Here is a 16,343-nt window from a genome sequence, read left to right as displayed (position 1 = left end):
GCCAAGGACAGGTCATCTGAGAGCTGACCTCACATCTGACAACTATAAAGCCAGATGGCCAACCTATTGCGCTGGAAGGTCGCTAACGTTCTGTCAATGTGCTTGTTCCACTAAAAAAACACATCAAACCAACCTCTTTAGTCCTCTTTTATGTGATATGCAGGGGCTGTGAAGCTAGATTTTCAGGAAAATAATATGTGAAGAAACTTGGACATTTTCTCTCGATGGTGAAAAATCAAATATCAGTAAATATTCCTACAAAAACAGTCAGGTCCATTATGCATAATGGCTGAAACCATTAGTGATGCCGTGTATTCACCACCCACAACAAGCCATCAGTGCAATACAAAAAGCAACAGAAAACTTAGACCTTCCATTCATTACATGACATTCCATTTCACTTAAGATATACAACCTTACAAAGGAATGTTTCCCCTTCTATGTAGGATGTGGCACCTATATGCATATCAAATGTGTTATTTACTCCAATATTTGTGTTGCACAGAAGCGCTCCAGTGATAACAATTAAGAGGCTCTTATCCTTGGACATAATCAAGGCACACCACGATGTTAAGGCTTTTTTAATCCTCTCGTGGCACAATGAGCCAGGTCTGTGAGAAAATAAACAAAGAAGTTGCAGCCAGCAAATACCTTAAATCTAACATGCCGCTAACCAACATTTATCAAAGTGGCAGTACGTACTTGCTTTCTAAATAAATGTGGACAGATTACTACACATAGGGACAGTGTGCACATCAAGAAGCCAAAATCAAGTATTTTGTTTTTCCATGTCGTACAAAGCTGACATTAGACCGACTAGATTAGGAACAATGTTTTGGGAATGTGTAGCCATGTGACTTGGGTCATTATGCTGTCAAAGAACTCGACTTTCTGACAGCGGTGCAGTACATTCTGCTCCCAAAATGCCTTGACAGCCTCGATATGTCATTGCACCCTGAGTAGATCTAAGACATCCACTGCTTGTTGCAGCAAATGAGCTCTGGAGAGCAAAAAAAGGAGCATTTTCTTCATATCTTCTAATTAAATATGAGTTTTTGACAAAAGATGGTTGTCAGGGGTGGGGGAAAAAGTACCAGAAATATGCTCAAGTGCAAAAGTAGCTCATTAAAATGTACTCCAAGTATCAGTTCCTTTTTGTGGGTATGTATACAACAGCATTTTTTTGTAGAATATAGTAATAGTGACTGTCGTACCCTTTTTTTGTAAAATACGAGAGCCATAATCAATTTTAATTATGCTGCCATGCTAATTTATAAGAAAAATATATATATTTCACAACAACAACAAATATTTCACAACTAGTGGCTGGTTACAAGCGCTATTTAAAAACGCTAATATCAATATTGTTATATTTGTTAACTTTTACAATGTCTATGACAATAAGGAAGTCTATCCAATATTTCTCTTTCTTGCACTCTTTTCACTTAATTACTTTTTTATTGTGACATAAAATTTTGAAAATATAATTGAGCAAGTTAACTACAACAAAATGCACATATTTTTGAAAATACCAGTATTTCAAGTTACACAAATACTGCAGTAGCGAGAGAGTAATTCAATACGCCTGTTAACCCACAATTTTACACCACAATGGGCACGGAATATCAAATTTCCCAAATAAAATCCTTGATGAAGGCTAAAAGGCTGACAAGTACAATAGTTAATGAACAAAACTAAGGAAGTAGCAAATTACCAGAAAATAAATGCTAAAAATATTCTGGAAACAATAAATCAGCAGTAGATTCAGAACCAGTTACTGATGATTACAAACTAAACATTTCACTGGAACACATGAATTACCATAATTTAATTCGGTCTTTTTTTCTTCTTTTGAATGGAGGGACTAAATACATTGCAAATCTTCTTAACTCCCTCTGTAATTTCAGGAAATGGCACCAAAAAGCTAAATAAAAGGGGCACACAGTGATATAATGTTAAATCTCCATAAAGGTCTAAAAGCTTTGTGGAGTAGTTTTCAAGAGGATTTTGGTCTCCAAAAATTGGGACATCGAAACTTGAAGGCATTTTATACTTTGGATTTCATTCCTTTTATTAAATCAGAAGCTCAATTCTCACTACGGTGGGCTATCTTGAACAAAGACCTGAGTTATCTCCTCTGCAAAAGGAGCCGTGTAGAATGAGTGCCAAGACTACAGGACTGTGCCAGCATGGACAGCCAATGGAGGTGGGGGGGTTGTTCAGAGGGACGGCCGGGGAGCTTGGAGGTGCATGTTAATCACCTTAGGATCAGGAGACTGAGCTCTGCAGGTGTCAGAGTCACAAAGGGGCATTGACGCTGGGTTCCTACTTGCATTCCATGACAGCTCAAGATCACAAGCCACATCAAATACATTTTGTCCATGATTAGACCCACTAATTTCCTCATCTGAAAAAATTGAAAATGGAACCAATCAGTGGCGGGCCGTCAGGGCCTTCAAGGCCTTCTCTGCTGGCCTAAGAAATATCTGAATCATACATTATATCAATACTTATTAAATAATTCCAAATTGTCTGTTCATTGCTTTCCCCCCTGGTTGCACTGCTTCCAGATGAGTGTTTTCATATTGAAGCATGTAACCAATCACATTTCAGCCATTATTTGTTGCCAGGATCAGAAATCTGCCTCAAGGCCTTCACATTCAGTTCTGCAGGCTCTGCTGCATTAAACAAGCGTCGATAAGACTGTTGCTTTAACCAATAAGATTTCGAGTTGGCAACATCAATGTATTGTCGCGGGCGTAGGGATACGTCATTGCCTTGTCGCAGGCGTAGGGATATCTCATCGCTTTCACTAACTATGATTAGCTACCAAACTGTATCTGGAGCTAGCTGCACAAGCAAATATATTGTTGTGTTGATTTAAAGCCATTTTCAAGGCGGACTATGCCAGAAATACGACAGGACAGGCTCGACTTTCAGCATTAGCTTCGATGGCGATAGAAAAGAAGGAAGAAAGAAAGGAGGATGGATATTGTGTACAGTTAAAAATGATTTTTGGTGAGTAAAATATGGCTATATTCCTAAATAATATTTAAATTGTGGGCCCGGTTCTGATATCTGAAAAGCTCCAGTGTTTGTATTTAATCACTAAATGCTGCTAGGAAGTGGATTTTACCCCATTATTGTGCATTGATTTATTGATTATTTTTATGTGTCGCAGCTGTAGCTGCAGTCAAGGTTTTATAGCCATAAAATAGTTTTTGAGGGTTGGATTCATTCGTTGAAGGCGCTACGAGAAAATGCACGGACCGCCACTGTTGTATATATACTATATATATTTTTAGAAGAACACTTCAGGAAGAGTAGTTAAGCATGCAAGGTAAATATCAGCTCTAATTGAAATGACAAACGCATAATAGCATTTCGGTAGCAATAATGCTTTTGCTGAACGATCCCCGTGAGCATTTGCTAATTAAATGCTATGCTGAACGGGAAACTGCAATAATAAGGAAGGAATAACAGTAATAAATCAAAGATGATCAGTTCCTTACATTGTGGAGAATAATATTTATTAATTTATTTATTTAGTAAACTGATATGCGAATGAGTTCTAGTGGCTATTAGAAAAGTAGCAAAATTAAGCTTCTGTTGGAAAACACCTAGACTTCTGTTCTAGTATGACCTTTCGTTATTTTGGAGAGTCTGAGGGTCCGCCTCACAGTTGGGCGGTCTCGGGTTCAAATCTGAACGCGTGTAGTTTTACTTTACCACCATGCCACCCATGAAGATCACATTTCTTTTCATCTAATAATGACATATTGACATTTTTTGCCAAGATACCTGAAATCCACATAAGAAATAATATGGCTCATTCAAAAGTACCAACACTCCTTTAAGTCTCATCTCCCATTTCATCTCATTTTCTGAACCGCTTTATCCTCACTAGGGTCGCGGGGGGTGCTGGAGTCTATCCCAGCTGAGTTCGGGCAAGAGGCCAGGGGACACCCTGAATTGGTGGCCAGCCAATCGCAGGGCACGAGGAGACAAACAACCATTCACCCTCACACTCATACCTAGGGGCAATTTAGAGTGTCCAATCAGCCTACCATGCATGTCTTTGGAATGTGTGTCTTTGGAAAACCAGGGTACCCAGAGAAAACCCACGCAGGCCCGGGAAGAACATGCAAACAATGGAAAATCCATTCCATAGAGAATAAGAACTATCTGTCAGCCAGTAAACAGACTACATCACCTTAACGCAAGCCTTCCCTAAAAATATATATATACATACATCCCATCTGAACATTTTATTGCCAAGTACTTTCAAGGGTGAAAACCAGTGCAAATATTAGACAGTGACACATACAAAAAAGGGCGCCATAAGCAGAAGGAAAGTGAGGACAATTATAAAGAAAGCTTCAAGACTGACAGTAGGTCTGCAGAATAGTATTTTCAATTTGGGGCATTGATGAGGTTAGGCCCGTAGGGATCTGCTTTTCCCTGACTGCACCCCCTGTGCACACAAACATTAGTATAACTGGATGACTGACAGTATTATGATAAAACTGTCAAGGAACACCACTGATGTGGAAACACCAGAGGTGTGTTAAAACGCACGAAGAAAAGAGAACCAGGAAAACAAGAGTAAGAATAATTCCCACCAAAACAAAAGAAGTGTTATACAAATAACAATTTATAAAGCACAGGGGGGAAATCACAATATCAGATATAAATATTAGAGCACATTAAAAAACAAATCATAAAAGCAGAAGAATGGACATAAAAAGGATGCTTTAGGGATTCAAATATAGTTTTAAAGGTCCATTTCTACTAGACATTTTATAACTGTGCAAGTTAATGCAGTGTTTCCTGATCCAATTCCTTAGTGATTAAGATATAATTTCAAAGTTACTTCATGTAAATTCATACACAAATACAAACCCCAATTTTTCAACCAATATCTGATTGGAATGATGATAACGGGCATATATTGAAATTTCTAAATAATGTGGTACCTCGACCTACGATCAGATCAACCTACGACATGCTTGTGGTACGATGAAAATTTCAATCGAATAATTCGCCCGCGATACGATCAAAATTTCGAGATGTGACCAAGCCAGGTGGCCATGACATGTGAGGCTGTTTATCGTTGGTAAGTGGTTGTGCGTTATCCTATTGGGAGGACATTTGTGTGCATCATTTTCGGAATATTTTGGAGGGAATACAACAGCAAACAACCCATCGATAGGGAACGTGAGGGTGGAGGCGTGGCAAACCTCTAACCCGGAAAACGAAGGTAAAAAATGATTAAAACAAAATTAGAATCCAGTTTGGTGTAGTTACATTAACCGTATGTTTGAATGTGTCTGTATATATTAATCCAAGTTAATTTAAATGTTTGTTCGTTTACGAGTGCGTTGTGGATAAAGACCCCCCCGAACACCCCCCCCCACACCTCCGTGTATGTCACTGTCTCTACCCTCCGCGAAATGCATCTAATTTTACTTCTATTAAACAGATTTTATTATTATTAAACCACTAGTTATGTGTTACTTTGTTAATCGATGGCGAATTAGAAGAAATAAAACATTTTTTCCAATCCAATATCATGTTTTTGGTGTTTTTTTCAGAGGGTTGGAACAAATTAATTTGTTTTAGTTCATTTCAATGGGAAATGTTCGCTCGAGTTACGAAAAGCTCGACATACAATGTCAGTCCCGGAACGGATTAAGATCATATGTCGAGGTACCACTGTACATTAAAACTATATTGTTCAATGTATTTTTTATATCTATACATATAGTATCTGTCAGACAGATTCCTTACAAAAATACCTGGTCGATGATATTGCACAAACACTGCTATTGATCAAAAGATCAACTAATGACTGTGATAACCAGGACCATTTAACAAGGAATCTGATTTATTAAATCACATCCGAGTGTAACCTCTGTGGAAAAAAAATTAATAATCATTATTAAAATCATCAACAAAGAGTGAAAACTCACCTTTTTTCCATGTCCTACTACAATCCAATCCAAGATTAAGAAGTGGTTGTAAATTAATTGCTACAACACATTTAAGTGGAATGAATGCAACCCTCCAAGCTGTGTATCAAAATAACTTCTAGAAGAACCATACATTTATTAGGAGCATTTCTTTAAATGAGGTTATTTCATTATCTTACCTTTATAATGGAAAAGCCTCTATATATTATCATAATAAACGCGCCTTGACACTGACAGAATCCCCACCACCTCCACATTAGGTAATTAGGGGGCATGCACCCAAGATTCTCCATGGCAACTCTCTTAAAAGAGCAGTAAAACAATATCATAACAAACAAAAGCATCTTACAGCTCATCAAAAATCAACCATTGTCTCGCCAATTATTTTCGTGGTCTTCGCAATTATTGCATTCGCAATTTTTAACGCCCCCTCGTTATAGTGAGTTGAGAGGCAGGCACATGCAGGCTACAACTTGGTGGTGCACGATCAATACATCCATAATATGCACATTGATTTTCGTGGAAATGCAATATTCTACGTTGCTTTACCTCACTTTGTCTAGTCCATCCTCGATGAGAGCCTGGGAGATGATGAGCAGTAGTCCGGTGGCTTGGAAGAGTGGCTTTTTGTATGCAGTTTTAGCTGCGGCGGACCTTTTCTGTCAACCTCACTAATCTCAAATGTTGGTGCGTTCACTTGCTGTCGGTGGATCGCAGTGCTCGCACGCACACGCGTAGACGATCATTCATCGATTCAAAAGTTGAGGTTTGGTGAATAATTGCTAATTCATTACGGCGCGGTCGCGTTTTATGAAAGGCGAGGAAGGGTTTATCCAATATCATCAAAACAGACCGATGTCCCCGCCCATCGCCATCACGGTAGTGGAGGAAATTTTTTTATGTAAAAAAACTATAGAGAATTTGTAGTGAGTCGGTTTTTTTCAATGAAAGTGGCCAACAAGATGAATATATAAAAAAATGGTAGTCTTTTTGCGGTAGACTATAGTTCAACCAGGGGTCACCCACTCGGTCCTTGAACGCACCTTTCCAGTCAGCTTTCCATATTATTTCCCTTCTACAACACACCTGTGTCGTTATCAGGCTTCTGTGCAGATTTCATTTGATAATTATTTGATTCAGGTGAGTTTGAGGATAGAAAATAATTCAGCATGTATCTACTCCACAATTTGCCAGGATAGGCTCCAGCACCCCCCGCAATCCTTATGAGAAAAGGTGTTACGGAAAATCAATGAATGGATATTGTATGATATTTAACATCAACACGGAGAAAAGGGGAAAAATCCACTCCCAACCAAAACGTTGTGTCAAAATATATGTTTATTTTTTTATTTTTCAACCCAGTATTAAAGCTTAAGTACTTAAATTTATTTTTTTCAGCAAATTCAGATTGCGGCAATATTGTCTCTTTTATTTTGGCAATGACAAGAACCGGAAATGTAAATATTCACTGTACAGCTGATGCTGAACTAGCCAATCGAAGTCAACAGAGGATTGCGGCAAAATATGCGTTCAGTTTAAGTACAAAGACAGAAAAGACAGGCGGAGTACGGACGCCTAAACGCAGGTTAGCTTTGGATACAATAGGTCCCATTCGGGCCAAAAAAGAGGGACGTAATAGTATTTAAATCGAATTACCAACTGTGAACACGATGCTAAACTATCTTAGGCAATGGGAAGTGTAAATAGGAAAGTAACTTTGCTCCAGAACACACTCGTTAAGATAACAGGTAAGTAACGATCTACCATTCTTCCCTTGGACACGGGATCAGTATACTAAAAATTACTTTATTTTCCAAAGTAAAATGTATGTTTGCTAACGTTAGCTAGGTATTGTTTGTTGTAAAATGAATAGCAATGAATATTGACACCTGGATAAGTATAAACTAAAATTATCGCTATTTATTTCTTGTATTTTAGGTCAAAAAGAGATTTGTATTCGCACTGTAAGGACTACTGATTTTGGATTTTTTTTTCAATATATCGATGCTCGCTAACTTGCTTGGTAAAGCATTTATCTTAACTTTGTGATCCACGTAAATGTTGAATTGTTTTATTTTTGTAGGTTAATGAGATTGTAATTCTCACGTGTGAAGGGCTTGCTATAATTAAAATTACATATCGTTATAAAAGTTTTACATGTACAGTCTCATTTAAAACTTGATCAAGTGACGTCACCAAACATTACATTTTAAGTTTTTTGACTTCATCAGTTGACATGAACATTTATTTAGAGTGATTTGACACAAAAAGTAACAATATAATAAGTCCACATACTTTATTCCCTTCTATATTGACATTTTGCAACATAAACACAATGTAAAACAATGAATAAAAACAATGACTACCGTGCAACTTACTAAAAAACTATGGACAACGATCCTAAAAACTGTGTTTCCTTAACTGTTGTTATTCTCTTCTTTTTGACAGATATGAGCATTTTTTGAAGCTGCAAGTGGACAGGTTACAAACCCGTCACCGATCTCTATACATCCATGTGTATCATTTTCATTAAATTTGACCCGCGGCCTGCATCAAAAAACGCCTACAGGTAAATTAATCAATTTGTTTATGGTAACTTTTTTTGAGAATCTCTGTGGAAAGAAAGTTCAATTTTGCTGTACATTGTTGCAAGCCAAGCTATTTGGTATGTCCAAAAATACATAATCGTTGTCTTCCAATCAGATCTTAACCTTTTTGTCATTTTTAGCTCCAAAAAATTGTGACTTTAAACTTTTTTTTGTCATTAATTCAATTATTTTCAAGTTTTGGTGCTGATTCTGCAACAGTTAATTATCTGTTTACATTTATCTAATAATACCTTTCAATGGGATGCTAAACGTAAGTCACAAAATCTGTGAACATAATGGTAGTTTTAGTAATTTTATGGTTGATTCCAATTTCAATTTGACAATTAAAAGATCAAGTTAATTCCTGATAATGTTATACTTGTAAAGAATTATACTATGTGATTTTGCCTATATAGTGATTTTTTTTTTGTATTGTAGCCAAAACCTTTATTGCCTCTTTCATCTCAGAAGTATACTAACATATAGTTATTTATTAACAATTGAAACATCGTATACTTAAAGAGACATCAAATTACAATGTAATTATTTTTGTCATAGCCACCATTGTTTCTAAGTCCTTAAATCCTAGCATGACAAGTGATCTGGTCTGCAGGCACAACTCTATCCTAATGTATTCTCGCCACTGTTCTTAACATCTAATGTAGAAGGTAAACCTGACCTTTTAGTGAATAATGCAAGGGCGTCCACTACTGCAGAATGAGCCATCTGTACGGGTTAGGGTGTGATGTGAAGCCGGCCTTTATTTAAATGTACCAAAGGATGAGAGCCAAAGTCCCACCTGGACAAAGTCCATCTCTGTCCTTGTCTTTGGGATTCTGACCCTGCCTTAGGAGATCAGATCAGAGGTGTTTGTGCAATGACTCAGACATCAACCCGAGGAAAGGTGAAACATAGTTTGTCCTCATTCCGTAACTGCAGTGCTATATATAGAATAGTAAATGCACCAGCATCAATGTGCAGTTAGTAAAGTCTGCTCGTATTAAAATATTATAAAGAAATCATTCAAACTTACCAAAAACTCTTGACTTATTATAGTGCAAGCAACCAGGAAAAGAAAAAAAATGATATTTCCTGTATGGATAGTCATAGGTCACAAGGATGACATGTTCGCACTATTTTTTTTTCACCTTTTGTAAATGATAACCTTGCAAATGTATTTTAACAACCGAACAAAAATATATATATTTCTGGACTATGAGTCACACGCTGAGCCTGCGACTAATATCTAAATACGTCTTTTCTTTTTCTCTCTCACTGCTAAAAGCGCGACTTATACAGTAATCCCTCAAATATCGCGGTTAATGTAGACCAGTCATAGCCGCGATAATCGAAAAATCCCAAAGTTTTTATGATTTAAACAAAGTTTTTTAATCATTAATAGCAGAAAAAATCATGAACTTGCGATACGTGAAGTTACGAAATTGAGGGAAGACTACTCAGGTGTGACTTATAGTCCTAAAATATGGTAATTAACACTTGATGTGAGATACAACTGCATTCATATTCTCTCTTCTGAATGAAGAAAATAAGATAAGGTAATTTGAACTTTGTCCAGCACAAATATGGCCTGAACATTTTTCAGAAACTGATTATTCGATGATGTCACCATGTTTCACTCCCCTATATTTAGAAGAAGAAAAACTCCTCCCTTTCCCCATGATGCAGCAGGCAATTTCTATGTTCATCTCCACTCAAATGTGATTTGCCCATTGGGTCTGATAACACTTGATCTTGCGATTGACATCATTAAAATGTGTTTGGTGCAGCACCAACAAGCCATCATGATTAGCCCTTAAGGCTCCGAGGCTGACCTCTAATATCCATCAGTTGGGGCTGAGCTCTATCTTTTCAGCAAGATATATGCCTCCTGTCATCCAAGGATTAATTAGGGGCTCCAATGCAGTATAGCTTTGGGAGGTCAATCCAGTTCAACGGTTTTCAAAAATATTCTAACCCAAATACAACTGCCTTATAAAATATATTATTTCACTGTACTTTTCAGTACAGGATAGACAGTATGTAGCCTTCCATTTTGTATTATTTGTCCTGTTTGCGCTCTCATTCAGTCACTCACGTTGTGTCGGTGGGCCCAATAGTGCCCCCCAAGCACCACATGAACAGCCTGTGGCCCCCTTTTGCAGAAAAGCTGACCACTCATGGACCATTGACCATTTTGAATGGCCAGCAATTTAAACAGTGTTTCATTTTGATATACCGTATTTTCACGACTATACGGCACATCATATTTTTAGCCGCAGTGTCAGTAACGAGTGCTATTTCTGTATTTTACACACACAAAGGATGCACCGTTTTTATAGACGCAGCCAGGCATGGCAAAACATACACCACTGTGTTGATGTCGATGGCCAGGCCACAATCCATTGGGTGTATTGACAAAATAACTACATATTCGTATATCCCAGAAGTCACTGCGCAGTACTTTTTCTACGGGAAAATAGTGGAGTCGGGGGCTGCTTGCCGTAGTTATGAGAGCTGTAGAGGATGGTGTACCCTATCGACTGATTTATTTTATTTTATCGTGATAACAATTTTAGTATTGGTCCATATATAAAGCGCACTGGATTATAAGGCCCCCTTTCTATTTTGGAGAAAATTTAAGACGTTTATGTGCGCCTTATAGTCGTCAAAATACGGTACACTGTCATGAGAAACTGTTTTCCCATGAATTAATGTAATTGACTATTAGTAATAACGTAATGAAAATGAATTGAATTGAATGCCTTTATTGTCACTACACACATACAATGAGATTTAAAACTACACCACAAAGTCCACACATAAATAGGTGGGCATAAAAAAAACATTTATATACAATAAAAATGAAATGAGATAGGAAAGTGACTAAAGTGGTTAGCAGCATGTGATAGGGGGAGCTATGGGGTTTTAGTGCTAGCATTAAAGTAATAATAGTTATAGTACTATAATCGTGAAGTAGCTCTTGGGTTAAAAACATTAAAAAGATTGCTGACCTTTGCTGTAGTTGCAAGTTGATTAAAACATCCATCGGGAGTAAATGAACTCTTATAATGATTGTTATGACCAAGGCTGTTAACTCAGCTTTTTACTTCTATATGTGTTGCCACACAGTATGCAATTACTCATATTTAAAATTATAGGGGAAAGTATTATGGATGGCAATCATTGTTAAAAAGAGAATAATAATGTCATTTGTGTGTCTATTCGTGTCAAGCTGCGTCGTATAATGAATGTGTCGTTGAGAGTCGTTCAAATTATACAATTGCGATTGCGTTGCATAACATTTATTTTAAATACGCTCTCGGTTTAATAATAGCCCAGCTGCTTGAAATGTGAAGAACACTAATGCATATTTACAAGTTGGGTACGCATTTTTGATGTGAAATAAATGGATGCTTGAATTGGAAGACATTCTAATGAGATTACGGCTCCCTCCAAAGGCTAATTTTGGCTGCAAACAGAGATGAGTACTACAACAGACCATCGAAGGCTGCAGACTTTTGGGGGAGCAATACTGATGTTCTCAGCGGTAAGTCATACCAAGTTTGAACTAATAAATCACTCACAAATCAATCATTTGTTAACCACCAGGCTACACCCAGGGGACACTACGGATTTTATGGTTTTGTAGATTCAATAGAGTTGTGGTGATTATTGTTTGGTGGAGGTCACAGGTTAATTTTGATCTAATGTCTGTGTTATGTTAGTCACTGTACTTGAGATTAGGCTTGAGCTAGTTTTCAATTCTGACATGAGTCTACATTCTCAGCAGATTTAAATTTACTACCTACCATATTTTACTGTTTAATATACCCCCCATTTAATATACCCGGGTATATTAAACAGCAGGGGTATATTAAATGGCGCACAAACGGGAAGGTACGATCCACTACGCACTCTTTATGCCGTGACGGGGTGCATCAACGTTTTGCAGACTAAAAATACTCACTTTTCAGGTTAATACTACTTACTGCTGAATAAAGTCTGACTTGGAATTTTAATGAACTTAAGTATCTATAATTATGCCCCCATGAACACCATACAAATCTTGCCAAAAAAGCTGAGTTGCTGTTTAATATGCCCGGGTATATTAAACGGCAGGGGTATATTAAATGGTGCACAAACGTGAGGCTTAAAAAAATCATTTAATATACCCGGGTATATTTCAATCAGAAATGAACCCATACAAATGATCTGTTGCACCCGAAAATCTAACTCTCCATTTTCTCAGAGGACCATACCTTCTGCATTAAACTATATTGAATGGACTAATGCTCAATACACATTTTGGCCTCCCAGGGGAGAAATCAATCATGCTTTTCATTTCTCCCGGAGAAGGAAATGCAGAGATAGCAACCTTGGTCATCTCCCCCCTTCTCTTCTCTTCTGTGTAATAGACGGACGGGTCACGACTTCAAGCGTGGGTCTTTAATTGATGTCTGCTTTTATTCAATGTGACAAGAATAAAAGGCAATGCTTTCTCCGTGGGACTCGCGGAGGGCTTGAAGAATACGTAGCATGATGAGATGAGAAGTGCCGTAAAATATGGCTCCCAGTGGGATTGGGTTATCTTTCCCTTCCACCCTTAGAGCAGGGAGATCATTTGGCTCTACTGGTCACTGTCACTTTAAGTGGCCTGCTTTTATTGATCACCAAGAAAAGTAGTCGATTTAAATAAATAACCTCCTTCATTGACGTGGAAAGTCACTTGATGTTCTGCTGCAAAAGCACATTTATTCGTTTATATAGTACATAGTATTATATGTTTATGATTGCAGGAAGATTAATACTCTGTATTACAAGTGAATTCTTGATGAAGGGATTCACACAAGTGCAGCTCCTCTCAAAATATTAAATCAACTCCAAATTTAAGTACTATATTTTTGCATGCTTTAGTACTGACTATGAGGGTACTTGGTCGTTTGGTCGCCCGGTAGATTATTGATACTTACCATTAAAATTGTTGCTCAAATTCCCTAAATACAAACTGTGAATTATTATTTAGTCATACATAATGCCCTATTAATTATTAGGCTGAAGAAAAGCTCCAAATTTCCCGTACTTTTATTGTTTTTTGTTGGATAACTTGTTAAGACCCTGACTGACGTAGCTTCTTAAAGGGACAACACATGTACATACAAACTCTTATACACTCACACGTCGTCTCAGTGAAACTGCTCATGGCCATTGTTGGCTTTTATTGATGCGTAGACCGTGTTGTTTTACCTTGTTTTGTCGCCGCTCTTTTGGTCGCCCGTTGTTTGGGTCCGGGCGACCAAATGACTGGCGACCAAATGACCGGCGACCAAAAGACCGGCGACCAATCAACCGCACACGGACTATGAGCCGTTGTAGTGTTTTTTAGCAAGGAAATACAATTCTGTTTTTGACCAAACTGCTGTCAGCGACCGAATTGAGGTGTCTGTTCTTTAATTGAGATATTTGGACTAATGCACAAATCAGGCCTAGACCTGGAATATGGTAAAGAAGGAGGATCATGGTTGGGGATCAACAAGAACGGAAAACTCGCAGCAATCACCAACTACATGGAAGGCCGGCCCAACCCAGATGCACAAGGGCGAGGTGATTTTAAAAAATGCATCCCTTTGTTCATTGTCTCATTTATTTGAATACTACGATTACAATATGTCATTACGACTCCACAGGTTTCCTTGTTTCCAACTACCTCGTAGAAAAGGACTTGGACTGCTACTCTTACCTAAAGAAGGTCTCAACAGAAAGTCACTTGTATAACGGCTTCAACCTTCTCACCGCAGAGTTCAAGTGAGTAAGATATTTTCTGGCATTAGAATTCTGCAATAATTTCTTAGTTCTTGATACTCAAACTATAATTGTTTACCCTCAGAGTTGTTTGGGCACTGGGTTAAATACAAGTACTCATCGCAACCTCAAATGAACAGCGGTTTTTAATCCGACGATGACTAATCTGTAAATTGTGGTTGTCGTGCTTGTTAAACCATTAAATCCTTGATATAGTAATATATGTTGTGTCTTACACACTTGTGATTTAATCATTGATGGTCACTGCTCTTCTGGAAAACTACACTAGGGCTAGCCTACTGCTGTTAAATTTTTACATATTTCTTTAATATCTGAGATGCCTTCTGCTTGATGAGTTTAAGACATCACAACATTTCATCTCACTCTCCAATAATGTTAATTTCTGATCCCCATTTATGTTACTCTGACTTTTAAATAAAAACTGAGGCATACTTCAGATGACAGATGAGCATAAGGGTACAGAAAATGAATGAATCTTCTTAATACATTTACTTTTGCTGAAAGTATATCTGAGACGGTGCTTTGTCACTGTGTAGAAATGAACCAACAGTGATTCTAATTTTCCCTTTTATGTTATCCAATGTAGAGCCAAGCAGGATCATGTGTGTTACTATGGAAACAGAGGCAACAATGAACCCATCCATCTCAAGCCAGGTCTGTTTTACTTGTGTGTGTATGTAGTTTTTAAATGCTGTATACTTATTACAAAACAGTTTTGATATATACCCTCACCGCCTCTATTTGATATGAGAACTGCAATGATGTTACAATGTACATATTTTTTTATATAGTATATATTTTGCATGTGCCATTATACAGGAATCTACAGCTTGAGTAATTCGCTACTGGACACCCCATGGAAGAAACTGCTTCAAGGCAAGCGACACTTTACCAGCATTGTCAACAACCAATCACTATCCTGTGATGGCCTGGTGCAAGAGCTGCTGAGTGTACTTAACAACGAAGAACTGTAGGTGCAAAAAGTTATACAGATACAAATGAACACACTTGAAATGTTTATATAGAACCATTTTTTTTCCTTCCGGTGTTGTCGCCACTTGGGCCCTATTACTTGCATCCATGCTGCATAGCAGAAGTGTTATTCATGAGCTTTGGAATGCCGTTAGCGGGAAATTCTTTAGCCTTTTCATTTGGGAATTTGACAGTCGCAACTTCAGAGCAAACAATTGCATTTGGGTTTTAAACAGGAATGCGCCTGATCCTGTTCAAGAGAGCCAAGGTGACGGGTACAGCAAGTCCATGATCCAAGCTATGTCAGCCGTGTGTGTTCGCACCCCTGATTATGGCACAAGGTTAGTTACTATTACTTGCACTCCCAAGCAATACCCTTGCTAGGGGATCAGCTGGCTCTGTCATGGCCAGAGCCATCGCCACATCAAATTTCACAAATGAACTGAGTAGCCTGTGCCCGGTTTCTCTCTTAGCTGTATTTGCATTTTTATACTATTTGTTCTTTCAGGACCAATACAATTATCCTGATTGATGTGGAGGGAAATGTGACCTTTACCGAGCGAACCATGCCCAATTGTGACACAAACAACTGGACTACCAGTTATTTCCAGTTTAAGCTGCAGACATGAAGACATTATGACGGAAAGTCGCTGTGGGCCTCTGAGCCCCACTTCACGCATCGCCAAATCATCATTTGGTTTCTTAGCCCCCATCACCACGGCAACTACATTGGAGTTGTTCAACTCCACTCCGCAGCTGTGAAAGACATTTAATGCATTTTTTGGATAATCTCTAAAATGTTCTTTGATTGTTATTTATCAGATTGCCAAATATGGTGTTTTATGATATTTTTTTAATATTGGAAAATGTGATGCAGTGTAAACTGCTGACTGGAGCATCTAGTGACGGCTAGAAGATTTTGCTACATTTCAACAGATGAAGAGTGAAGGTTAAGAAAAATAAAACTTGCTTCAAGTAAAGTAAATGAAGT

The 16,343-nt window shown here is 37.8% G+C and overlaps 2 protein-coding genes across 7 annotated transcripts in view; one reads left to right on the top strand and one right to left on the bottom strand.

The window, feature by feature from the left end:
- Window positions 1-6,827, bottom strand: part of arvcfb (ARVCF delta catenin family member b) — a 340,912-nt gene extending 334,085 nt beyond the window's left edge. For 4 of the 6 annotated variants that reach the window (XM_077601828.1, XM_077601831.1, XM_077601830.1 and 1 more), the window contains exon 1: window positions 6,522-6,826. The gene's annotated coding sequence lies outside the window, so the exon portion shown is untranslated. Of the gene's footprint in view, window positions 1-6,521 lie in introns of all 6 variants that reach the window. The other 2 variants (XM_077601832.1, XM_077601835.1) reach the window with 2 other exon arrangements.
- Window positions 6,828-7,477: 650 nt separating this feature from the next.
- On the top strand, window positions 7,478-16,337 carry tango2 (transport and golgi organization 2 homolog (Drosophila)). Its single transcript, XM_077601702.1, has 9 exons — window positions 7,478-7,720; window positions 8,421-8,541; window positions 12,019-12,107; window positions 14,042-14,161; window positions 14,245-14,362; window positions 14,967-15,034; window positions 15,200-15,350; window positions 15,589-15,693; window positions 15,861-16,337. Exons 2-9 carry the CDS (start codon window positions 8,486-8,488, stop codon window positions 15,979-15,981), a joined length of 828 nt encoding a protein of 275 aa, XP_077457828.1. The 5' UTR covers window positions 7,478-7,720; window positions 8,421-8,485; the 3' UTR covers window positions 15,982-16,337.
- Window positions 16,338-16,343: the final 6 nt, after the last annotated feature.

This window comes from Stigmatopora argus, chromosome 5 (assembly GCF_051989625.1).
Source record: "Stigmatopora argus isolate UIUO_Sarg chromosome 5, RoL_Sarg_1.0, whole genome shotgun sequence".
In the NCBI taxonomy this organism is placed as follows: Eukaryota; Metazoa; Chordata; class Actinopteri; order Syngnathiformes; family Syngnathidae; genus Stigmatopora; species Stigmatopora argus.
Note: the sequence above shows the minus strand (reverse complement) of the source record. Positions and strands in the feature narration are given on the sequence as shown.